The following is a 27,170-nucleotide window of genomic DNA, read 5'->3' as shown; positions in this document are numbered from 1 at the left end:
AGCTCTAAATGTCTGAGGGAACTTTTCTCACTTTGTTAGGCTCAGATCATTTCCTGAGGATTCTGAATACTGGGAAATGATAATACTGCTCGTCTCCTCCCCATAAGCTTTCTTGTGCATAACCTCTCAAGATGGAAGCTCACCTAGAGATGCCCTCACACTTAGAAGGACTGCAGTTTCAAAATAAAGTGACAAAACCAGCTTCCGAAAGTTAAAGTGAAGTACAAGAAGAAAAAGGACAAGGACAAACTACCATTGTTTTACTTTTATCACCCTCAAGCGAGGAATCCCCTTGAGTGTGGGACTCTCTGGGCTCAATCAGCCCCTCCTTCTTCCATCACTGGTACTTTAAAAAAAAATTAATAACCCTGGAATGTGTCTCACTTGCTTGCCTCCCATCTGATTATTTATCCCAAGTGAACAGCCTTTCCATTCACTAACCCCGTGTGGCTAGCGGGTTTGGGAAATGTCAAGATTATCTTCCAGGTTCAGGCTTTGCACTGGGTTTGTTCACAGCTGCTTGCCATTCAGTTCCTGTTTTTCCATTGATAAAACACATTGCACATGGCTGGGTTTGCATGATTAATACAGCTGTCTAAAGCTTTCTCAGAAAACAAAACAAAACCCCCCAAAATTAAAGTTTAAAAAAAAATTAAAATCCAACCTACAAACAAACCAGGCTTGCAGAAATCTGAAGTCCACCTGGCATGTTTTCTCCCGAAGGGCAACTGGTGTTGTTCTGGGCAGGCCTGGCATCAGAACAGCCAGATTCCATCTCCAGTAGGAGGAGGCGACATACCTGCCCTCACCTGGCACTCCCAGAAATGGGTTCTCAAGATCAGATGCCACTGGGATGGAAGGAAAACTGGGAGAAAAATCCTAAAACCACACCATGCTATAAAGATAACTGGACAATCCCTATAGCTTTATGTATCTTCTGTGGGATATTATCCCAGGTATAAATGAGAAATGTCTCTTTTTAGCTCTTCATTATAATAGCAGTTTCATCTCTAGTAATAATAATAATAACAACAACTAACATAGAAAGTGGGCTTCTCATATACCAATAGAGTTCTGAGGGCTGTGGCATGTATTAACTCAATTAATCCCCACAATCCTAAAAAACTAACATGCACCATCTCCCGGAATTTTTAATCATCAAAGTACACCCAAATTCCAGTCTATGCCTCACAGCATCCAGGCACATATATAAATCTATAGTACATTATAAATAACCACTATGTATGCATTTGTGTTCATTAGGTATGTATCTGTCTAATGAATTTTAAACACTCATCTAGTTTATTTTATGTATTATAATACATGTATTATAATTATATGAATAATTATATGTATTATAATATGTATTATAATGGTTGTAATACATAATACTGTTACCTTAATATCCATACACTTTTACAAAGTCTATTTCGAGATATACTCAACACAGAGATGTATGCCCAACTCACCCAGAGATTTATATGAAAGCATTCATCTTTAAAAAACATGAGCAGAGCTATCTGGCATCAGCACATCTAATTTCACACACTTATTCAGGCTGATTTACATACACACCTCTATTAATCATGGATAATTACTAGCATTGTTCTCTTTAATTCAGTTTTTCCAACTGTGAAATGGGAAAGAAATTATATCTTTCATGCCTACAAGCTCAGAGTGGTTTTTTAAATAATAAATAAAGGGGAGCTTCAAGTTCCCAGAAAGGAAGCATATTGAATTTAAAATAATCATACTCAGATGCACATACTTCTTATAATTTCTAGAAGTACTGATATTTAAAGACATACTTGTATCAGATTGCCTGGATATTAGCTAGCTACAAGTTCATTGTAGCTTCATTACAGTTTGACATATTACAAATTCTAGAGATTTCTGAAATGCCCACTGCTAACAAGTTTAAATATGGAAGTAACCCAAGGCCAAATAACAAACATTATTATTTTTCACCAATATCATAGTACACTTAGAGAAGCTTCACACTGCACGGTTCTCTATTGTCTGACACACATGCGTGCACATGCACGCGCACACACACACACACACACTCTTAAACTTTCAGTGAGCGCCCATCATGCATGTTACCACCTGTCAGACTGATCCAAAGTCATCACTCTAAAGAACCTATCCTTTTTTCTGGTAAAAAATGTCAAGCATGTCCCAAGGAGGGTTTTAATTTTTAAATACATCTCATACATCTCTCCTTTCCCATTAGCTGGTGGGGAAAAGGCCTTGCTGTTACTGATAGTACTTGATAAGGGGTAACACAAGTTTACAGCAAAATCATGGGTCCTGACTAATACACACGAAGATAATTAAGAACTGACACTAATACCTGATGACCATGTCTGATTCCCTTACTGGAAGCAACAGGCTGATTTTCTTCAGTGGCTGGGAACCAAGTGGGATAGCTGTGCTGAAACCTCACCTAGAATCAGTACTTCTCTTGCCAACCCAGTGATTCAGACCCAGCTGTACCAGGCGCTTCTCTTTGTCGAATCCATTTCGGTGCCTTATTCTTCTCAGCTCTGCGTTCTTGCTTCTGTTCTGTTTCCTAAACAATACTGGTTCTCTCCCTGTTAAAATTTGCCAGCGAGAATAAACCTGAAATTTATTCACACTATTATTTAAATGTCCAACGGTGGCTTGGAAGTGTTACCTGTCTCAGAATTTACATTTAGCTTCAAGCTAAATGGCTAAAAATCCTACGGCGTCAGTTTAAAGGTAGGAGAAATTTTAGTGCTGGGACTCTTTTCTAATGCTTTTTCCTACTTCCCTAGTCTGTTTCTGCCTACACCAGTCAGCCTTGCCTGGTGATCTTCCTGTACTTAGGCTTTGCTGTGCTATGTAGATTTCTAGAGCCAGCAGGGATTTGAAGATGAAAAAATTTTTTTGAAAATCCCAGCTCCCACTAAATTTTAATTTGATGGAAATATTTCTCTTCTATGAGCTTTATGGGGAAAAAAATCTTTCAAAGTAACAATTACATTTGGGGATTAAGTTTAAGTAATTGACAGTCTTGTCTTTTTAATTAAAAGGAATAAAGCTCCCTGAGAAGAGCTCAGTGAGATTTGCAGCAGAAAATGTTGGCATGATGCCCCAAAGGGTGAGAAGACCAGGATCTGGAATGGACAGAAAATGCTGATGCAGGTCTCCCTGGTCTTTAGAGTGCATCCCCAACAGAGCATGCCCTGGCGTCTGCATCAGCGTGCCATTTAGCAGGAGGGTAGCGTTGTGTTGTGAGGAGCATTTCTAGGTGTAGCCAGGAAGAAGGTTCTTGCCCTGGGAGCTCTGCTCTAGGTTCAGAGACATTATATGGAGCAGGAGTCCTTGAAGGAAGAAGTGGCACTGCTTAAAAAGAAAGAATACATACTCCTTCTGGAGTTCAATCATCAATAGAGTCTCAGCTCCTGACAAGTGTCCTATGATAGCCCCCCAAAGTATAAACGTGAATTTTTGTCTGGTCCTTGGCTCTTTCATTCTTCTTTACCTGAAATTTGTATTCCTGCTATCTGTATTTCGTGGTTTTCTTTCTCTCTATATTTTATACCATAGTCACCTCACTTTACATATATACTTTTTCTTTGACATCCTTCAAATAAAACCAAAGAAAATGTTTTGATAGTATTAACATTCACTTGTAAACACTGGTTAGCAGCCATGCAACCAAAGCCATTATCTCATCTATCTGGAGGACGCATCTACTTCTGAAGAGGCAAGATACAAATTAACCTTAGTAACAACTTCCTGTATATAGTCACTCTGTCCTCACAGTGGTCTTTCATCATCACAAGTCATTTTTAGGTATTAAATTAAACAAGCACCTCAGTCAGGGGGAAAAAATCAGCTTAAGTGGTCCCACCTTATATCTCCCCTTGTATACTGCTGTGAGGAAACACACCTGCCAAGTAAGAACACAGCATGACATAATGAGTTTGGAATTCCAATTTAAGGTGTTCCTATGTACCCAGATGTATGATGGGAGTAGGCAGACCACTCACTAGGACTCCACTGAGAATTGTCAGCTTATATCCACCACAAATCAGTGGGGGGGGAGAGACTTTACAAGTCATTTATCATGCTTCCTAATTGGACCCTGGGGAGCCCAGCACCACCATAGTTTATGGCACTGTTTTGCTTATTACCATGCTGATTGTAAAAGAAAATGCTTCCCACATCTCTGTAACACATATGTATGTTTTAACACCTAGGCATTACCACTAACAGAGTATCTTTACTATATATCACAGCTGTCAGTCCATTCTATTTTCTCTGCACTACACTTGTAACAATGGTTCTAAATTAACCACTCACCTTCCAAACTTTGCAGTTCCAGTGGGACTTTTTTAACTGCCTAAGAGACATTGTTTGGGGCAAGAGTAGCATCCTGTGGTTTAAAAAAAAAATGAAATAGCTGTGTCCTGGTTAACTGTCCATCCTGTGTACCATTCAGTCCTCTTTCGGCCACACAGCACCAGGCCTTCCCAGCCATGTTCTCTGTCAGAAAGTTGCTTGGCCATTCTAAAGTGTTTTTCTCGATTATGTGTGTGGAGTTTGTATGACTTGGAAGCAAGGGATGTTTGGAGCACAGAAACAACTATAAAAATAAAGAGAACAAAAGAAAGAAAAAGAGAGAAAGAAAAATCAAGCAGTAGCTTGCAGTTCTCTTTGTTGAACTGCAAGTTAGAAAGTAACTTGGGAGATGTGTTCTGTTTTCCTCGCCGGAGCTCCAGAACACAGGTAAGTTCATCGTTGAAAGGTGCTCAGTGTTGCAGTGCTAAAAGAAAAAAACAGAACAATCTCACTCATTGGAGGTTGGTCTTCCCTTAGAGTATCAACCCTCCCATCCTAAGTCATTCAATTAATAGTGTGACTTGTTGTTCTCCACTTGGATGTACTCTCCACTTTCTTGTGCTTTTTACGGTTTCTTTTAGAGTTCATGTTTTCTTTTTCTTGAGATTTCTAACCATTAGGAACACAAGAAAGAGACTTCATTCTTGATGGCCAGTGCAAGTAATTTCTGGCCCAGCTTATCTGACAATGGACAATATGTGGACCACACCATTCGTTCACACAAAACAAAGCAAAAAACCTACCCTAGTACTAGGGCAAACTCTGAGCTTGGTCTTGAGAATGACTGTGGAAAATAAGCAGGACACAGCCTCTGCACTAACAGAGCTTACAGACCAGATGGGACAGTGGATGAGGAGTTAAGGAATCATAAGAAAGGTTACTAAGTTTAGGATACCTGTATACCTGTATAGAGCACAGAAAAGGGAGCCTGGACTGGTCAGAGAAGGCTTCCAGGTGAAAGTGAAGTTTAAAAGGCAGAAATGAGGAAAGAGAGGAGCAAACATTCCAGTACATACAAAAGTTTAGAATCCGGAGAGAATTAAACAATATTAAGTCTAATTAATTCTTAAAATCTGAAAAATGACGTTTCCCTAATAGTTTCTTATTCCTTCTCATTTGCCTCTGGCCTGTTTTAAAAAGAAAAGACATGTGACAAACCAGTGGGGTTTAAAGGCAAGGGAATTTGCATTTATACCTCTGTCATACTTTGAAGACAAGAAATATCTGTTGGCTTATTTGTACAGACATGTACCAATACTGTATACTGTCTGTATGGTAGGTAGCACTGTGCTGGGTGAGATTTTTGGGAAAAAAAAATACTGAGAGCCTATTTGGCAGAACATCTAGGGAAAACTTTGAGCCTCTCAACAGGGAGGTTTGATGGTGAATTTCAATTTTAGTTGTAGGAAGGGTCAGGTTGTAAGGGGCCATCAATATTTTCAAGGATCTGCTCCAGAACCTGGTGGTGATGTTATATTTGGAGTCAGTGACGCAGCAGGAGTATGAATCACTGAGGCATCCTGGCACTGTGAGTAATAAAGTCACTTGGCAAAGGTCCAAAGCACAACTGCCTTTACCAAGTCCTGAACTGTGATGCTTAGTGCCGTAGACATAGGTCCAAGGGATATAGGTCCAGAGCGTACCACGTTCTTTAATCCCTTATCTTATTTCCAAGAGCTTTGGTCCCAAAACCTCACAAATTCATTTGTTATCTCAACATTAAAATTCTGCAGGCCAGTTACTTTGTTTTATGGTATTTGAATGTTTTTTTTTTATTTTGAAACATACAAAATGAAAACACACATTACATGGATTAAAGACAGTCTTGAATCTTAGAATTTAAATCTAAAATGTATTCTAAAATGGATCTGCAGTTCACAATTTAGGACTGGGAAATGAAAAGAGAGGAAGAAAACCAGAAAGAATGACAATCTCTAGAGACCTACACAAACCTGTGCTTTTAATCCTTTTTAGCAAGTCAAATAAATGAAGGCACAAAAGGCTTTAAAATATACATATAACGTATGTTTTTAAACATGGAAAATATAATCTACTTTGTACCAACAACTAAGCAGATTTGGGGTTGGGAGGTAGTTCTTTATTAAATGAGATGACTGGTCTTTAAATTCTAACAAGGGCAAAAGGCCAGAATTGTACCCACAGGTACAACAGGTGCATTCTAGATACAAGGGCAGAAGCAGTTGTTTCTTCTAGAAGGCAGAAACTGCCTGTCTGGCCCCAATACGTTACTGACAGCTGATTCAAATACATTTACTTGTGGAGTTTTTTTAATCTCATATGTTTTTTAGGTGGAGTGGCCCTGGGAAACCCCTTTATTAAACTTAGACCCTTGGGCATTCTCTAACATTTTAATTCATTGATTATTAAAATTTAAATTTCTCAGGCTATATAAGAAACCTGTAGGATATGAGAAAGCTGACTTGCTATAACAGACTTAATGAAGCCCTCTCTTTGTGGTGGGAATGCTTGGCCAATCTGCACTTTCTATAACAATCCATATTGCCATTGAGCAGGGTCCATAGCAGTTAAAGTCAAATCGCGCACCTATACTACTCTACAGAGCAATTATACCAAGCCTACAGTCAGAAGGACCTCATAAACCCATATAAAGCATTTTTTATTGCCTTGTTGTTTCATGTTGTTAAGACTATATTCCTTATAGAAATTAGACATTACCTATCTTACTTTCTGTTTGGTTTTGCTCTATGATGCCAGCCAACTAAAAAAGAGAAAAAAAAATTCAATCTCCTTGTTATGTCAACCCAAAGCCAACTATTATTTTCTTTTCCCCAGATTTCGAGGTCTCTCTTTTCATGCAATTCTTTGTTTTTATAAATAATTTTCTATTCTGATAATAAGTGTTATGCATTCTCATTATGGAAGGTTTTGAAAATATATGAAACTATAGAGAAGAAAATAAAGATCACATATATCTCTCTCCTCAGAGATAATATCATTAATATGATACAGGCAAATGTTTCATCTGAGGTGTGAGCTGTCAGTAGACTATAAAATGTTTAAGTTAAAACACCTAGGCCATTCTCTGTTTTCTGCCCTTTCTGAGGCTGAGTGTGTTTCTTGACTTGCTCAAGCTCACAGCGTGGGCAGGCTCAGGACCAGCCCTCCTGCCCAGGGCCAGGGCTGTCTCCACAGCTGCCAGCTCACTCACATCTCTTCCAGATCCAAGTCCACCCTGACTCGTCCTATAAGAAATTTCCTTTGTGTCACCTCCAGGATTTCCAGTAATAGCCCCCCCCGTTCAGATATGGGAGCGCTTACCAATTCTCTCTCTAAATTGGTGTAGTAATATTCCCCTTTTATAAATTTGTCTTTTTTAATGTAATAACCTTTAAAAAAAAATTTCTGATCCTCTTTACTGTAGAACATTTGGTTATAGAGAATTGTTCACTAATTGATGAGAATAAAAAATGACTCTCAAATATTTTATTCACATTATACAATTAGAAATTACATCAGCCTTAATTTGGTTTGCGTTTATGTATTCATTTAACAAGGAGTTATTACCCTATGTCCAGGGTGGCAAATATTCTGCTCAAACATTTAGGGCTCCGACTTACTCCTAAATAGCACGAAACATGTGAGGTCCATTTCTGTTCAAATGTGAAGAGGAAAGCCCTCACAAGTATTTGAAAGTAAAGTGTAGGATTCCTTTCATGGCCTGAAGCTAGTTAAGGGAAGCCATCTTCCTTTCTCAAATACTGATGACATACTAAAACTCCCTAGTTTCCAGCTAGTTTGATATGTTCTCTTAGTAGTTAGGATAATAGTCCACCTATGAACTAAGAAAACAGGAATCAGGATGCCTGGCTGGCTCAGTCAGTACAGTATATGACTCTTGATCTCAGGATCATGAGTTCAAGCCCCACATTGGGTGTAGAGCTTACTTAAAAAATGAACAAATAAAAAAAAATGGGAATAGCCTTAAGGTTGAGGTTTAGCCCTGTTTCTCTATTTTGGCCTTTCCCCCTGAACTACACCCAGAATCATTGCTGTGGTTCTCAGAGAACATCACTCCAGAGGTATTAGGCATGAAGGGTTGTACAACATGAATTCAGTAAGTGGGAAATAATCAAAAACTCCAACAACCTAAACAGAAATCACAGACATATCTTTTTCTAGTCAAAAAAAAACCCAATAATAATAATACTTGCAAGTAGATGCTGCTGTTGCCTAAAGCCTCTGAGTGGAGAAACCTGCGAGAAAGAAATTAATAACTGTCTAAGCTTGAAAGTGTATTTGAAAATTGAATTAATAAACACCCCCTTTTAAGCCACTATAATAATAAGGGTTTTGTTTTTCAAAACAGTGACAAAAAGTAAAAGAGCACATAAAGCATAAGTGCCCATCGAGGAACCTTATAAATGTTATGCTTCAGGTGTTCAGCATCAGTGAAGGAAGATGAGACAGTGCATCGAATCTTCTTCATTTCTTTTATTAAATCCCTTAAGGATTTTAACCCCATGTCTCTCTCACTTTCTCCAGGCAACTGGAGGGCAAGATCCCCATTGAATTTGGACCTTCCCTGTCTCCTGAACATACAGTCTTACTAGATGGCCCAGAATGGTGGGGAACCAGGGGTGGGGGAGGGCAATTAATCATTTTACATCTTCAAACTCATACGTCATTTTCAAAACCTAAGGCATATCAGATGACTGGCCTTCTACAAAGAGTTGTGCACAGCAGAGGAGAGAATGTTTCCTTGTTCAAATGGCTGTGGCAGGTTAAAAAGTGAGCCATTTATGTTCAAGTAATCATGGAATTAGAACAACCGCACAAACAACATAGACCTCCAAAGCTCTGTATATCCTACACATGGCTGGGAATGAATGAGTGCTTAGAAGCAGCGGGTTCGAGGTAAGTGGTTAAGAGTCCAGAGAGTCAAAGCACTGAAAATCAATTCTTCCCTTTATGGATTGGTTGTACCCTCATCTTCTCTTCCAGATAGAACTCAAAGAAGGAAAAATGCCAAAGTTGTTCATAAACACAGACTTGTACATTACCTAGGACAATAAGGGATTTTTCCAAAGTATAAACTCTAGAGTTTCCAATCACACATCTCTCTCACCTTCATATCACTGACTTCAATTCCTGAAGAGAATGAGAGAGAAAGAAAGGTAGAGAAAAAGGGAAAAAGAGAGAATGAATAAATGAATCCTACCACATCATGGAAGATGAGAAGGTAAGAGGTAAGAATAAGTCTTCTGGCCTTTGGACAAAAAAAGAAGCATGGGTTTTTATCTTCCAAGATTTAAATTTTCATTAGTTGGGAAGATATTCTTAAATAAAGTTCAACACTCCAAAAATTTTTCTACCTGCCTGAATTTGGGGACTGATGAAAGTAACTCCTGGCCCCATCTGGCTCTTCAAATGCCTGAATTCTCAGCAATAATTTTGCCTTGCCACTAGGGCATGATGGTTCCTAAAGCAGAATAGAATCTTCCTTTACCTAGAATCCCAGCTAGGATGGATCTTCAGGTATTAATTGATTGAATCACTCATTCATTTGTTCATTCATCTATCCATTCATTTATGCATGGGCATTTATTCAGCAAATCTGTTGGACACTTACTCCATGCTAGAGAAATAGTGAGCTGAGACTACAGTAGTAAACAAGGAAGACATGGTCTATGCCAATTAGAGAGACTGAATCGGCTCTTTCCAATGTTGCAGGCTTGTCTAACATGGCTAGGTGTAAAGTTACGGGCATCTGGGTGGCTCAGTTGGTTAGGTGTCAGACTCTTGGTTTCAGCTCATGAACCCAGGGTTCATGAGTTCAAGCCCCATGTGAGTTCGAGTCCTATGTTGGCCTCTGCACTGACAGCACACAGACTGCTTGGGATGCTCTCTCCTTCTGTCTCTGCCCTTCCCCTGCTCGATCTCTCTTTCTTTCTCTCAAAATAAATAAATAAACTTTTTAAAAATCTGAAAATTAAAAGTCAAAGACGGATGAGCATAAATAAATGTGTCATAACACTTGCCTTCTCTAGTATTAAATTCTTTCCCCCCACGGTCTCCTTGTACTCCATCAGCCGGAGCTAAAGTCTAAGCATGTAGCAATAATGCTTCCAGAGAATTCTAGAACTTTCTCTGTACTAAACTCCCCCAAAGTTTTGTCCATTGTATTGCTGCAGTAGATTTATCTTTTTATTTTATTCTTTGTACCTGCGTTGTCACGCTTACTTGTTAAGTGTATTTGCTAAAGCAGGGTCGATGTGTGGTAAGATGTTTTCCTGAAAGGTATAAAAATCATAGGTTTCAAGTGTATTCTAATGAGTGTGTCCAGGGAATCCCTACAGAAATAATATGCCCGTCAAGGCAGTTTTACTTAAGAATTTGGAATCACCTTAGCACTACAAAAAGAAGAATCATTTTCAGTTGTTAAGGACAACAAAAAAAAAATATTTTTTTTCTCTTCCGTAAGAATAAGAAATACTCCTTTTTGAAATGTAACCTTTCATGCTGGCTCTTCGTGATAAAAAGTTTTTATTTTTTCCCACTACTGCCACCTGGTGGACAAAGGCAATGCCTTTAGGCAGAACATAGGAATATGTCTTTATATTACCACAAGATGGCAGCACACAACCAGGATTTCAAAGTGCCAGGCTCAAAACGTGCAGGGTTTTGCTCCTCAAAAAGGAAGGTTCTATTCCAACAGAAGAGGATGAATAAGAAATAATAGTACAGAATAAGCACTCTGTTCTCTTTTCCTAAAGATAAATGGAATTCCAAGTCTTAAGATCATTAGCATTTCACAAACCAGTTTATCTATTGCAATAGGGAGTGCTTCCTAAAATTTAATTGGTAAGCTGGTTTGCTTTTTAAAGGTGTTCCAAGCAAATGCATATTTTTTATCTGATTTCTTGTGAGCTTTTCTTCATAGAGTATAATATTGGAGCAACGTTTTCAAATCCTTCTTTTAATAACTCTTTTCAATTAGTAGGGGAGTTTCTGAGCCCTAAGAGAAATATTTAGGACATGTAGACTCTTATCCAGGCTTGAGTCACTGACTGGTTAACCAGGCATATTGCTGGAGTTCTCCAGACCAACACGCTGCCTAGTCATTCTGCTTCCCTATCACTGCAGTGTGCTAACACCTGTTAATGTTTTGTTCATCCGTATTGGTGCAGTAGACTTTTGTTGTTGTTCTTTGAATCTGCACTGGCATGGCCTACTTGTTAAGATATATTTCTCTCTTTTCCACCAAACTTTCACTGAAAGTCCTCCCTAGAAGGGATTTTACCACAAATCTGATAACAATAACTCTTACTATGTATCTGGCAGCATTCCAAGTACAGTATGATAATTAATTTATCTAAACCATAGCACAAATTTATAAGGAGCATGTTAATTAAATTTATTTTACAGATAATGAAACTGAGGCACAGAGAGGTTTAATGATATTTTCTAGCTTGAGCAGGACTGTTGGTCTTCCTGCCCACCCAGGCTCCTGAACAGTTGCTTGGAATTATCCCAGAAGGCCTGTGGATCAGGGATAGAGCAGGGGGAACCAAGTGTTCTTTATATAAAGATGGCTCCATTAGGGATCTAGGCCTCTTTGGGCAAGAAGCAATCACTCTATGACCTTGCAGCATTCTTACAAATTCTAAAGAATGAGAAACTAGAAGGCTTGACCAAAGAAAGAAGGGAAGTTCACTCTGCACAAGAGCAGAGCCAAACTGTCCCCAGTCGGGAGTGAGTCATGTAAATATCCTATGATAAACCTAGAGTTATATAGGCTATATAGTTACATAGCCTTGCCTTCACAAAAGTACCAGAGGGAAATTGTAGAATAAGGGACAGGGTTACGGCTGGAGAAGTGGGAGCCCTGGATTTCAGTCTCAGCTCTGTTCTGTGTGAGCCTGGGTAACCAATTAGCCTCTCTGGGCCTCAGTTTTTTCACATTATATTAAGTACATTCTCTACAGTGCCTCTTCAACAATTTTTAAGCCAAAGCATTTATTTCAAAGAATATTAGAAAAATTGGTGGCAGTATGTTTAATACACAATTGAAACATCAGTGGTCAGATGATCAGTGTGGTCAACAGGTAGAGACTACTGTCTTAATATCTTGATGAAATCTAGCTTCACTTCTGGAGTAAAAATGACAACAGTTCCTGGATTCTGCTAGGAGAGGGGCAGAATTCTCTCTACATCCTTCTGTACGGGCTTCCATACAGAAGACTTCAATTACTTGTGCAAGTAATAGACTAACTCTTCAAAGACAGAAAGACAGGTGCCAATAGCTTTGAGCATCTTCAGAAGTACATCTGGAGGTCCACCAGCGATCATAATACAAAAGAACATTCACACTAGGATCCCTCCACCCACATCTGACGAGTTTAGGAAAGCCATTCTTACACGTAGACACAGCTTGCTGTTAGGAGCAGCCTGGCTTTTACTAGTTTCACTAATGCTGAATTGTAGCCAAACATTTTCAAGATCTCAGACTCTAGGAAAATTGTGCCCTTCTTATAGCCATCATAAGAAAACCAGAAAACAGTATGCTGTTTGAAGACTTCTCCTTGTGACCTCCTTTGGATAAACAAATGGAAAATCTGTGAAGGAAATAGACTGCACTGAACCCCAAGGAACCGTGAAGACCTAATTCTATAGTTCTGACCCCTTTGTGTTAAATCGGGTAATAATTTAGCTACTCAGACTCTCTGTTGTTTTAACAGAGACTCTGTTAGGAGGTTGCCTGGCATATATTTATTTTTCTCATATTTCAGTAATTCTAAATCTGTTTTGGCCCATTGTGCATGCAGAGTGCCTTCATGCATCGGCTAGACTACAACAAGGGACAGTAGCAGAGACAGCCCCTGCTCCATGGAACTCACAGTCCAGTGATGAAGACAAGCATTACTCAAAACCTCAGACAAATGAATTTAAAATTAAAACTGAGATGAGTGTGATGAAGGAGAGCAGAGCTTATAAAAAAGGGGACTGAATTTTACTAAGGGGACTAAGGAAGCCTTCCCTGTGGAAGTTATAAATGAATTCTACAGGAGAAGTGGGATTTCTAGTAGTGATAACATTGGGCCATAAGCCCTACAACAGAAAAAAACATTATACCCTGGAGGATGAAGGAAGGCATGTGGGCTAGGATGCAGAGATGACAGACATTGATGAGGCTGGAGAGATGAAGGGGTAGAGTCCTAGATGCCATGCTAAGGATTTGGGTCCTTATCCTGGAAGACACAAGAAAGCATGAAAAAGTTTTAAGCAGGAAAATGAGGTAAATGGATGTCCAGTTCAAAAGGCTCTCTTTAGCTTCAGAGTTCAGTCAATTTACTTCCTTCATGAAAGCGTGTCATTGAGGGGTGCAGGGCTACATCCTGATCTTCAGAGAAGACAATCCATATCCCACAGCCATGGTTTGGACTCCTGTATCTAATTAACCATTCAGTTGGTCCTGTGAGTCAACATGGTATCCTATGGAAATTTTCCATATTTACTTCTAAAGATCAAACAGTATTCTAGTTTAGTTGATAAAGATAGTCAAAAGGGAATTCAAGTATTTGACTTGTATGAGCTCTTCCAACCCTGAGATTTACACATTCAACAAGTATTTATTGCACACATACTGCATGTCAGACTCTAATGCAGGCACAGGGATACAATAATTGACAAGACATACACTGCTTCTGCCTTCATGGAACATATATTCTAGTGGAGGAGATAAACTCTAACCAAGCAAATAAGGAAATGTATACAATGATACCAAGTAGGGATAAGTGTTAATAACATTAATAAATCAGGGTAAAAGAATGGAAAGTGACAGAGGGTACCATTTTGAGAAGGTGATGGGAGAAGTCCTTCCCGAGTTGGGTCATTTCAGCAGAAATCTGAATGAAGTGACTGCCTGGGCCATGCAGAGATCTGGGGGAGAAACATTCCAAGCAGAAGAAACAGCATGTGCACAAGTTCTAAAGTTGGAATGGATTTAGTTAGAAGAAAAATGTGAAGGTCAATTGGCCTGAAAGGAACCAACCAGGGACAAAATGCCAGGATGGGATTGGAGGCTGGACACATTCCATCTTTCCATTAAGTTGCAGTCAAGAGTACTTTTACCTGCCATTGTCAGAGTTCTTGTACTTGTCTATACACATAACATGTAACATCAAATATTTGTAGTTGGAAATTGTTTTTGCCACCTCCGACTGCACGTTTGTTCCAACAAAACAATCTCTTTCCATGAGCCTTTCTTTCAATCTCTACCAGTATGTGTTTCTATTAGAATGTTCTTTCTACCTTTTGTCCCATTCTCCTTTCAGTGGAGAGTACCAGCTTACCTTTGTGCTTATTTTCAGTTGATAAAAAAAAATTTTTTTTATCTGTTTTTTGTTTTGTTAAATGTTTCTTTTTTAGAAATTGGCACCACCGTGCACTTCAAGCAAAAAGGTATGGCTCTTATTTCTATATGTTAAAGAATATCTTCTATATGTTAAAATTAAGATTTCATAGCCATATATTGGGGTCTTATACACTTGAGTTCATTTCATCTCAATAATTTGTGATAATAATTTTCATAACGTATTTGCCACTATGTTTCCCAAATTGCAAACTTTCTCGTTCACAAAAAGCCCATAACCCCTATATTGCTCTTGATAGCTATTCATTTTTAAATCTCTGGAACTGAACAAGTTATTCCCTCTCCCACTTTTCATGTGTGGCCGTGGTTAATTCTTGCAGATCTGCACTTTTGGCAATGTTCACTGTCCAATGACTGGGCTCTCAGGAAAAATATAGAGCCTACTTTACTGTCTTGTTGGCTATTAAAATGGATACATTGCTAAAGGAAATAGAGTAGTGTTTCCTAATATGAAGCTCTTGAACACTTAATATTCTCTCCTGCCTCAGTGTTCTCCCAGGTCTTCAGATAACCTCCCCTTTCTTCAGTACACCCAGACTGCTGCAGTCTCCCAGGAACTACTCCACATGCCTCCATCAGCCAGCCTCATGGCACAAAAATCACCCAGGTCTCCCTACAAAGACAATGCAATCAAGTTAAAGCTTCATGAAATGCAAACAATTACCAATTCTGAGGCACCCTCCTTAGAAATCCAACAGAAATCCTTACAGAGTCTATCCCCAGACCAGAGTCACAGAGAAAGCTGCATGACCAGACATTACCCTTCTTAAGTTCTCATGACCACTCACTTGGATTGGTAATTGTCTCACCTGAAAATGTTTTCTTCTCTGAGTCTCAAAGTCTATGAGATAGCCAAGGTCCTTCTCAATAGTGAAAGCCTATTATTGTGGGACTTAGACCCTACTAGTGACCAACAGCCACAGAAATTATGGGCCCTTTGGGGAACTTGAGTGGCTCAGTCAGCTGAGCGTCTGACTTTGGCTCAGGTCATGATCTCATGGTTTGTGAGTTCGAGCCCTGAATTGGGCTCTGTGCTGACAACTCAGAGCCCAGAGCCTGCTTTGGATTCTGTGTCTCCCTCTCTCTCTGCCTCTCCCCTGCTCACACTCTGTCTCTCTCTCTCTCTCTCTCTCTCTCTCTGTCTCTGTCTCTCTCTCTCTCTCAAAAATAAATAAACATTAAAAATTATGGAGCCTTTGTTGCTTACTCCCAGGAAAGGTTCAGCACCTTGTGTATGGCCAGCTCTAACAAATCTTCACAGAAGGCAGCAGGGAAGAGGACATCAGAAGTACATACATTGTACCAAGATCATTTGGTGCAAGAAAGTGTAAACTCCTGTCCCCTTCAGACCTTACTCTTTCCCCAATGCCATGATTATCAATTACATTTGAATTTTAAGTGGCTAGTGTTAATGGAATGAACATATGATTCCTCAGGGGGTTGATATGGATGGAGAAATTGGGCATAGGGTTTTATTTCAAAGACCATTGAGATAAATTCCTAGTGTCACCCAAAGGGATTCTAAGCATTAGCCTAAAATTTCAAAATTTTGCATGCCAAAATATTTGATGCTGTTGTGATGGAAAAGATGTGATGGACGTTACTGTGAAAATACTTCAGGCTTATCCAAGACTCACTTGTAGGAGAAGCCCAAATTTAATTCTAAGGTACACTGTTCAAATTAAACATCAATATATCCCCTCTTCAAGTCTCCAGCCTGGAGATTATAAACTTTAATCCCCCAATTCATTCACCCAGAGGAAGCTGTACTGGCTGAACGTGGAGAGCAGGTGGCGCCAGAGTCAATCTTATCAGGCTTTCCTTTAAACATGGCTTCCCAGGACGGGGAAGTGCCTTAGCCTGCATATCCGGATAATATCTAAGAGACATGTAGATTATTTTTCTCCTTTGCTTAACAGTTGTCTTGTATTTTGTCTGAGTTTTTGTTTTATTCTCAGTCACTCGGTCAGCCCTTAATAATTCTAAGTAGAATTCAAACTTAAACTCACCTAGTCTTCTTTCTTCTTTTCTTGTGTGGCTGAAAACAGGAATAAAATCATTATAGACCTTGATGCCTTAGTGGCTGAAAGGAATGCCCAAGGATCACTGAGGCTGTGATTAATGATTAATTTTTTAAGAATGATTATTTTGGATAAATCTAGTCCTACATTCAGGAAAATGAGCCCTAAGTACTCAGGAGAAGCAACAGAAATGCACTGGCTAGATTTGAATCATAAAGCGTCTCCAAGTGTATGCCCTCTAAAGCAGGTGTTGGAAAATCACCTTGTATTTTCTTTGAGATTTTACTGAAAGACAAATCAATTGGCAGAGTATCCTGCATCAGATCTGTATCGTAGAGACTTGCCAAAAATCCACATATCCTGCAATTTCAGGATGTTTTATCAACCTTGTCCTTAATCACAAATTCCCTTTTAAAAACATTGCTGTGACAAAGTGCAGTCCAGCATTCACGCTGATACAGAGTCTCACTTATCATCCTGTCCTGGGGTCAAGAACCTTGACCTGGTGTGTTGACTCAAGATTCTCAATCTTGCTATAGCTGAATTTTGCCCCATCAGGTCAAACTTTAAAAGCCTTGACCCAATTCACAAACCAATACCTTTGGTTCAGAGGTATTTCATGCCTTTCTGTAATCCAACCTTCTACAGTTAATAGCAATAATGATGATGCTACCATTTATTGCATGTTTACGGGATACCACGCATATAAGTGTATGCACACATACATAAACACATATAGAATGTGCCTAACTGCCAAGACATGATTTTTGTCTGTTGTATGAAAAACATGTAGCAATTTTTGAATTGTGGTTCTATTTGCTCATCTATTCTTAAGGCTAATTTATGTTTACAGACTCTTGCTTTCATTATATCTGTCAGTATATAAAAGCACTTGCTGAGCCTGGCCATCTGGTGTGGGAAATAAGATTTATCATTTGCATTTTCACAAATAAGCAGAAATTTCATAACTATGAACTAAAATGTAATTAATGATTTTGCTGATTATTCTTCCCTGAAATAGCCATTAACTGAAGTAGTCTCCTATGCAGTCATATATATCTATAATTGCATACACACTTGTGATGGTTCTCCAACTCTCATTCATTTACCCGTGCATTTTTTTCAAGCTATTTATTTACTCTCAAAACCAATTATGAAAAGAGCATGTCATATAAGCACATCAAACAGTTATATGAGAGCACTTAATAAATAATAATTGATAGAGATGAAGATATCTTTAATAGATCCACAAAATGCATTTCAAATATATAATAATAATTCTACTAAGGATAAAATTAAAGATTATTAACACAGTCATACTGGGATTCCTATATATATCATAGACTATCATGTGAAAGTAACAGCCAATTCTCAATTACATGTGTTAAAAGACCAATAATACACGTGTACATTATATCATATGTGTATATATGAGTACGCACATAACATATATACTTCTCTTTGTATCTGCATATATATGTGTGTACATACATTAGCAAGAATGTTATATGTGACCATGTTTATTTAGGTCCATGTATGTATATATCATGTTTTTCAATGATGGAATTTTTGCTTTCTCAAATATTTACTGCCCTTCAAATAAAGTGTTAAGACTAGGGTTTTTAGACTTCCCCAGTTACTACTCAACTCCAAGATGTCTGAGAGATAATCTAGCCTGTCGCAGCACTAAAAATGAGATTAAGGAAATAAGCAAAATTAAACTCTTTGTAAAATCCTTCTGTTTCACCCTATCCCTAAGGCAAAACAAAAATCATTTTTGTTTAGTCCTGTATGGCCTCAATTTGTGTATAGTCTTTCTCTGTTTTGGAAGCTGTACTGACAACACTAATCCAAACAAATGTGCCATAGAGTTCATGCCATTTAAAGCATACAGAGGAATTAAAATGATGGGGAAATGCATTGCCATCTGGCCAGAAGGCCTGGAGAGTGCCCACTGAGAGAGCTTAAAGGTCACAAAGGCCAAAAATGGTGGTGGTGAAGGGCATGGAGGGTAGGTTAAGGAAAGGCATTGAGCTGAGACTCCAAATGTTTGTATTCCAGTGCCCGGGCAACAATTACCATCAGGTACTTTATGCACGCACATAATCTTCTTGAGCCTAAATTCCTCATGAAAAACATGAAGGTAGCAAAAGTGTCTTTTATTAATATGATCCTACAGTCATTCAGAAAACTGCAGAATTGACTGATTGAATATTTAAATTGTTTACTCTGCATTTCCATAGCTTTCCATATAATAAAGCTTATTTTATACTATGTTTTATACTTTATATTTTATACTTATTTTATACTTACTTTATAACTATGCTGTTCACAGTTTGTATATCTTCATATTTTTATATTAAGTAATGTTTTTAATATTCTCAAGAAGACATTCTAGTAAAAAATATTCTATCGAAAATCACTTGTTCCAAGATAATGGTTGCCTCCGTGTTGTTTTGTTTGTTCTGGCTCTTGTTTTAAACGAACCCAAAATTGATTTGACAGGAGACTCACTGGCACTCCTTCCCCGTGTAACCACTCTGTAGTGGTGATGGGCAAAGACGGGAGCCAGCTGCCCGGGTAAAAGCCTCAGCTCCTCTGCTCACCAGCTGTGTGAATTTGTGCAGTAGATTTAACCTCTCTGTGCCTCTTATTATCTCACTGTGAAAAAGGGTCCATTATAATACCTACCTCGTAGCATGGTTATATGCTTAGATTGGTAGAGCATTTCTGACAGTACCTGGTAACAAGTGCTGTGTAATTGTTGGTTTTGTTCGGTTGATGTTGTTGCTATTATTTATATAGAACACAGATTAGAACATTCTTGAATTCAACACTTTCCCTGTTATCTTACATCTGATCTGATATAGTTGTAGACAATTTTGGAAACATGTGCACACCAGAGGATGCTTCTATTGCACTTGAAAACCATCATAGGTTTAAACAAGCATGGGCACACAGCACACTCACATGCACCTTCATTCACACACACTGATCTGCATATGTGACCTCAGAACTGCAGTGACCCATAATTAGTTACATTGATTTCTCTTTTGAACATCATTGTCTAAGCATACAACCTTAAATCTAAAAATCTCTGTTGTGAAAAACACCGAGATTTTCTTCTTGTAATGGATCTATACAAACAGAACTATACAAAAGGAGAAAATGGAGCAAGCAAAGCATAGGGGACAAGCTCATGGGACCCACATTTTCTGCCCCAATTCTCTTCTCTCTGTCTACACAAATCCCTTCTCCACTTTCCTCTCCATTCCCATCTCCCTCTTAGATCCAGACCCACGTCCCCAAAATCGTATCCATGTTGGGAAAACTCGGGTGACAGTGGGAAACAACATAGACTGCCATTCCAGGGTGAATTCTGGGCACGTTCAAATCTCAGTTCTGCTTCTGGTTTGGACTTGCCTCTCAACCTCTCTAGGTTTGCTGCTGGTGGTGGTGGTGGTTTTTGTGGTTGCTTTTGCTTTTGAGTTTTTAAAGTGTCACATGAAGAATTTGGACCAGATGATCTCCTGCAACCTCTTAAGACTCTACAAGGAGTTGACTTATTTTCTAGCATACAGCTAAGGTGCCATCCAGCCATAAATGTTCCTTGGAAACAGTTCCCCTCCCCATTAACAAATAAATAATTACTGCTTCCCCCTGAGAAATGAGAGTTTCGGATTGGCTCTATGTTTTATTGATGGAGATCCTGTGATGAATCAGCTGGAGGAGCCCGTGTCTGGCTGCTGAAGGACCCTCACCAGTGCTTGGAATCTTAATGAGTTCTGGCATCACAGTGCTATGCAGGGCACAGCATGCAAGAAGAGGTTGGGTGAAGAGGAGCCCGCTGCACCAGCAGACACATCAGCGATAGCCTTCTCCAGCAAGAGTAGTTTGTATTCAAATGTATTTCAACCACTGATACCCCTTGAGATACTTAGAACTCAAGGAGAAGGATTTAGGAAAGACTGTGAGCCCTTCCTGGCCTGTACACAAGCACTGACTTTGAGGCGCAGCCCATTCTTACCTCTGATACTGTCAGCAGTCAGCTGTAACATAGAGCGGGCTGAATGTAACTTCTCTTTTCTTTCTCTTTTGCACTGCAGGGCCTGGGTCGGTGAGAGGAATAAATGGATCCATCAGTCTGGCCGTACCACTGTGGCTGCTGGCAGCATCTCTGCTCTGCCTTCTCAGCAAATGTTAATAGAATAAAAATTTTAAAATAATTTAAAAAACACACAAAAATGCGTTACACAGGATACAGAGAGAGAGAGAGAGAGAGAGCAAGATGGGGGGGAGACTGTTTATTTCACAACTTTGTGTGTTTATAAATGGAGGGGGAAATAAGAAAACGAAGAAGAAAATACATTTAAAACCATTTTAAGTCCATCAATAAAAATTTCAGTAAATCAGGGTGGGAAAAGTTCTACAAGGATATGTGTATATCGATGCAAATGTATTCTACATAAAGACTACATCATGCTAAGGACACCCGGATGTTGTAAAAATAAGACAAGTGAAGAAGTATCAGATGGATGTTAACCGCCCTCTACACACACACACACACACTTTATCCTTCCTTCATTCTTTTTCATCTGTGGGGAAAGAAAAACTAAGGTCTTGCCTTTGGTGTCTATATTTCCATCATCTTTTTATTCTGTTTTTCATTTGAGCTGACTTGTAGCCATTTCAGACTATCAGTGGAATCCGTGCTGGAATCCGTGTTGAGCCTTTATCTGGCTTTCCTGCCTCCACTATCTCCCCAACTTTTAAGACCATTTCCTCCCCCTTCAGTGTGTTCTATCTCCTCCACATCCATCCCAGATACTCCGTTTTATTCCCTCCCCCGAACCCCCTGGCTGCTGCTTCTCTTCACAGCCCCCCCCAGCACTAGTCATGCCGCAAACGCTAGGAAGTGCCATTTTAATTTTCTCCACTGTGCGTGCGTGCTCAAGCCTCTCGCTCTCACGTGGGTATACAAGTATGTGAGCGTGTGTGTCTCTCTCTAAAGCATGCCAAGGGAATGGTCCATGTGTACATAGACTCATTGTGCTGTAGATACTGTCCTGCATTGTAATTGTGAGACGCGGCTGTGACAAGTTGCTGGGGGACATGGTGGAGAAGAAGGCATGGAGCAGAGCCCCCCAGCACACCCCCATGGCTGTCACATGACATCAGTGTGTATTCACACCAAGCTGTGCCCCTTTTAAGGGCAGAACCTCATATTCCTCCTAGTCTAATCATCAGAACCCAGTCGAGAGTCACTCAGAATATCACTGTAAATGAAAGTGCCTACTATTGATGGGGTGAGCAAACAGTAGAAAGAATCAGTGACGTCAATGAGGTGACCTAGGAGAGAAGGTTTCTGATTTCACTCTTGTTTCATGAGTCTGAGGAATTCATATATTTCCTGGCTTTTTGCAGGCTTGGACCTGCTTTGCTGCAGGAGTGAGTAGCATGTGTTGAGTAAATCCCAAGAAGCAGAAAGGTCTCCAAGTGTTAACTCCCAATGAAAGGATGATGAGCCACATGGAGATCCTAAGCAGCTCTGTTTTGCCCCCTCCCTGAGCTTCACCTAACACTGCATTTGGCCCATGGATTCCCCTGAGCAGAGATTGTTTCCTATATGGAGAGTGAGCAAGGCACGAAAAGTAGACAGATGCCCACATCCCTACTCATCTTGTGGAGATGTGGGCAGAGCTCTGTACAGAGCATTGACCATAACAAGAAAGAATCCATTCCTTGTGCTCCTTTGCAGATTTTTGTCCTGATGTTGCAAGCTAATACTTTACTTGGTGGCTTGCACGATCTCCCTTCTGCCCCACTGGTAATGTTTGCAGTACCATTGTTCATACTGGTCCATCATTATCCTAGGCCAGGCCACTGGGATATATTCCACCTTCCCTGCTCACTTTTGGCTTCTAGTTCCTGAAAGATACTATGGGGGATATGATGTCTAAGTTTACATCAGCAAGAGTCATCTGAAATGTTAGTTCCTTAATCAAAAGATCTGGGAAACCTGTAATAATTTAGGCAGAAACTGTATGCATACCACAAAGCTTGGTATCACTGCAGCACCAGGATGTTCTTAGGAAAGGTTTGCAGAGAGAGCTGGCTGTAAATATCTTTGTCAGGAAACCAACCATTGCTTTCGCTTAGACTATAGGAGGCATTGGAAGTGGCTCAACTTATGAAAAGACAGAAGATTATTGCTGAGGTCATAACTGAATGTATTTCAGAAAAGCCAAATATGGTACCTCACCTAGTTTTGGAACCTGAAAAATAGCTGTCACATGTTATAAAACAGGAAACTTCCTAACTGCGAATAGAAAAAGGAAGAGAAAGAGAAAGGAAGGGAGGAAGGGAGAGGCAAAGACAGAAGACAGGAAAGAGGGAAGGAAAGAAATGGGAGGATTTGAAATTTCTGATAGAATTTATTAATTAAAGGCTCTTGGCAATGAGCCTTGTCTTTGAAGGTAATGATCTCTTTGATGAGCAACATTTTAAATCTGTTCTAGGGGATTCTATTGTTTGTTTTAGAAAGCTTATTACCAGGCTTCTTTTGTGATTTTGCAGCTTAGACATGAAACAGAAGGGCAAACAAATTGGGGTTGAGGATGGATAAGAGTATTTGTGGCAGATCCTGGCATAGGACAGAAATTCTTATCCAAGAAAGTAGCTACTAAAATATAGGGAAGGTGAGCCATATTCCTATCCAGCATCAATTTATTGACAATCGGGGATTTCTCTAACATTTTGGTCTTAGTACAGGAATATAAGTTTATCATCCTTGATGATAAATGTTCCCCATATATTGAAAAGCCAGTCACATCCCTAAGTGGAAGCTTAAGAGGAACTCACGCTAATTTAAAGTTATACAAGAAAAGAAAAGTAGTAGGAGTTAGTTCAGTTTAGTATCAGTTTCAGGAACAGATCCTTGTGGCATGTGACACATTTTAATCATATACCTAGATTTCTTATTGTCTCCACCCTATCATAAGGACAAGGTCTTGGTTTTATGGAAGGAGATTCTCCACTGAAAGGAATGTCTGCCTTGTCAGCACCATTTGTTCCCTGAGTTTTAATATAATGGAACATATATTAAACATAATTAAACATTTATTGAATATTGTGGTGTTTGCATATATCTCTGGCAGGATCTGGGAATTTAAAAACATTTGTCCTGGCTCCTGTTTCAGAGCAAACATTGGCCCCAGAAATCTCCTAGGTTTGAGAATGTCTCTAAGCAATGTGAAGAATGGAGGAGAACATAGTTTGGAGGAAGGTCAGAAAAAAGGCAGGAGCCAGAGGACTGACACCAAGAAATTGAGTCTGAACGTGGGACTTCTTGGAATTTAGTTCATCATATTGCTATAAATCCCTTCAAGAATCTTATCCGTTGGTAGTCAAAACTTGAAACCCTGCACTGAAAAGAACCAACTGGTTGAAAACAATACCATGAGAGGAGCGAAATTCATCAATTAATCTGAATGACTAATATCTTTCATGTCCTTTGTATGCAAAACGACACTCCACCATTCTTAAAATCCTTAGATCCGACCTTCAGTTAACAAATGCAGAAATGACCTTGACCAAGGGCACTTCCTGAAGAATGAGAACTATCCTAGGTTTTACAACTGCAGAATTATATCCTCTGTGCAATCGTTCATCAGAAGGTGTTGCCTTGTTGGAGGAAAGTCTTACTTGTTTTGAGACATCAAATCCCTCTGCCCTTAAAAGAACTAAGGCTTAGGGAAAACATTGTGCTTTCTCATGGGGAAGAAATGTCCTATTGACCTTTGCCTTCTCTTCCAAGTCAGACAGACTTCTCCCTTGCCATGGGCATTTTTTACTACATATTCAGTCAACTGGGGCTATTCATAGAGACCTTGTAAAAGTACTCGTGATTTTCATGTTCTTGGGGAGAGAAACAAAAATCTGTTTCTCCTCCAAAAATGGACTTACCTCCTTTGCACACAAAAACTAAACTCCTCAGCATGAAATTATTTGAGTTATTACCTACCAAGTTGTTAGCTTCTTAACTACTCCAGAGTCACATTTTCCATCCCCAGGTTGTTTGTGGTTTGACTGTTTCTATTGACTTGTCTCCCAGAATCCCTCCTTTTGTTTTTTGCAGGCCTCGAATTATTTGTGGAAAAATAATATATATGTGTATGTATTTTTTTTAATCTTATCTTTACAGATGCTATATTTACAATATTGTATGTATTATAAGACAAATCTAGAATGATGGTTTAAACTTAAAAGGAAGAAAAGAACTGAATCTGGTCAAAAAAAGAGAGCTATGCTTCATTTAGAAAGATAGAGAGCCCCATTTTTTTTCCACTTTGTAATTATTTGTTTAAAAGGAATTTGTTTGTGGACCAAGTTCCATGGGATTAACCATGGCCTTATTTTTCTCTTCATCTTCATAACTTATTTGCCTGGATTTAGTCTTGGTCACCAATAACTATCGTTTTTTATAGAAATATAAGTGCAGTGCTATATCTGACCTATGAAAATTATTAATATTTTGAAGACAAATGTGAAACATACCACAAAAATAGTGAGATAGGACCCTAAATTAAGAAATGTAAATTCAGTTCAGGAAGCCTTCTTCTTTCTTACATACTTAAAATATTTCTCTTCTAAAGACTACATTTGCCCCAGTGATGTAAATTTTCCGTCATAGTTGACATTATATCTGTAAACATCTCACTAAATGCAAAATGGAGTTTACATTTATGTGCATACTAGCAGAAGAGAAGTAAACTATTCTCATTTGCATGTAGCTGTGTTGTCAAATGTGGCCAACTGAAATTCAAGAGAGAATTTGTTTTCACGCAGCAACGTACATCACTTTCCTCTTGGCAAGGAAGCTGGTGTTAACGTTAGGTTTAGGTTTAACATTTACACCAGTGCAAATGTTTATGGATATTATGGAAAACTTATTTTAAAATCTTGATTTCCTTTCAGTGCATTTACATACTGTGTGCTGATTAATAAATTAGGCACCAATCATGTGTAAATCAATGTAAATCACTAGTTTATGTACATAATATAAACGATGTAAACTTCATTTTTCATGCAGTGCCCAAGTTCAGCTAAATCTGTGAATCTTAAAGAAAAAAAATCAAATAAAAATAAATAAAAACTGAAGCATTTCACAGGTCAGAATGGGAAGGAGGATGACTAATGTCCCAAACAAGAAGGTTGCCTCAGCGAAAGGAAGTAGACCCACAGGAACTATTAAAGGTTCACATCCTGCTCAAGCCTCAGGAGGCCACCTCTTTGTTCCTACAGGAACTAAGTGGAGTTTCCCCCAACTGCAGCCATAGTTGTCTCACCTGACCCCAAAGCAAGGGAAATGAGGAAATAAAGAGGAAGGAGTTTTAAGGGCTCATGTGTCTGTTGCATTGATTCCCAGTGTCTTCTTGTTACTTCTTACCGATCATCTAAGATGGCTTCTTTAAATAAGTCCAAGTCACCCACAGCGTGGTGAGCAAAATATTACTGTTTTTATTTCTCATCGAGCAAAGACATCGGGAAATCTTCTTTGCCATCTTGATTCTAAGAAATCGTGGGATATAAGAAATATGTTCTATCCTTGAGAAACATCTTGCCAAGTTACCCTAGGAAATAACTACTTTTACTTAATCTAATAGACCTACCTATTCTGAAGGGTCTTTCTGAAGGGTCTGATGTGTTTAAGAGAGAGAGAGAGAGAGAGTTTCTACAATTTGAGCAACCACAAAAAGTCATCAAAGAGATGACTTTGGGGATCACATGAACTTTCTGCATGGACAGTTATAGAAAGAAATTTAGGTCAAATTAACATTACACTTAAACATTACACTCCTCTACCCAAGATAAATGGCAACTTTAAGGTCAAGCAGAAAGTTAAAAGAATTGGACTGTAGCCTTGGGTCTGGCCACAAACAAGCTTAGGTGACCTCAAGCAAGCCATTTAGCCTTCCTGAGACTTGGTGTTCTCATCCCGAAAGTAAGGAATTTGGATGACATCTCTAAGACCTCTGTCATCTCTAAACTCTGATCCTGAATAAGAATTTAATAATCATATAAGATGTATTCAGCTGATTATTCCAAGCAGCTGTGTATCACCTCCACGTAGGCCTCTATACCAGCTTCCTTTCTCAGAACCATCATTCCATCATCTCCATTTCAAAAGCCAAACCTTCTAGAATACAGGGTCCCTGGACTGGTTCTAAAATTCTCTTCTGATCAAAACTTCTTAGCAATGTAGAGAAAGGACACATCCAGATTATACTGAAGGCACTGAAATAGCTGGAGTTGTTTCCTTATAATATATAATCTAACGTTTGAATTCTCTTCTAATAACCTTT

At 39.0% G+C, this 27,170-nt stretch overlaps 1 protein-coding gene across 4 annotated transcripts in view; it reads left to right on the top strand.

Annotated features, from left to right (window-relative positions):
• The window catches only part of LOC122229870 (limbic system associated membrane protein), a 651,082-nt gene extending 627,006 nt beyond the window's left edge, over positions 1–24,076 (top strand). For 3 of the 4 annotated variants that reach the window (XM_042955414.1, XM_042955416.1, XM_042955417.1), the window contains exons 8-9: positions 14,782–14,814; positions 20,913–24,076. In XM_042955414.1, the coding sequence (XP_042811348.1) occupies positions 14,782–14,814; positions 20,913–21,010 (131 nt within the window). In that variant the 3' untranslated portion in view covers positions 21,011–24,076. The remainder of the gene's footprint in view (positions 1–14,781; positions 14,815–20,912) is intronic. The other variant, XM_042955415.1, reaches the window with a different exon arrangement.
• The last annotated feature ends 3,094 nt before the right edge of the window (positions 24,077–27,170 follow it).

This window comes from Panthera leo, chromosome C2 (genome assembly GCF_018350215.1).
Source record: "Panthera leo isolate Ple1 chromosome C2, P.leo_Ple1_pat1.1, whole genome shotgun sequence".
Classification (NCBI taxonomy): Eukaryota; Metazoa; Chordata; class Mammalia; order Carnivora; family Felidae; genus Panthera; species Panthera leo.
Note: the sequence above shows the minus strand (reverse complement) of the source record. Positions and strands in the feature narration are given on the sequence as shown.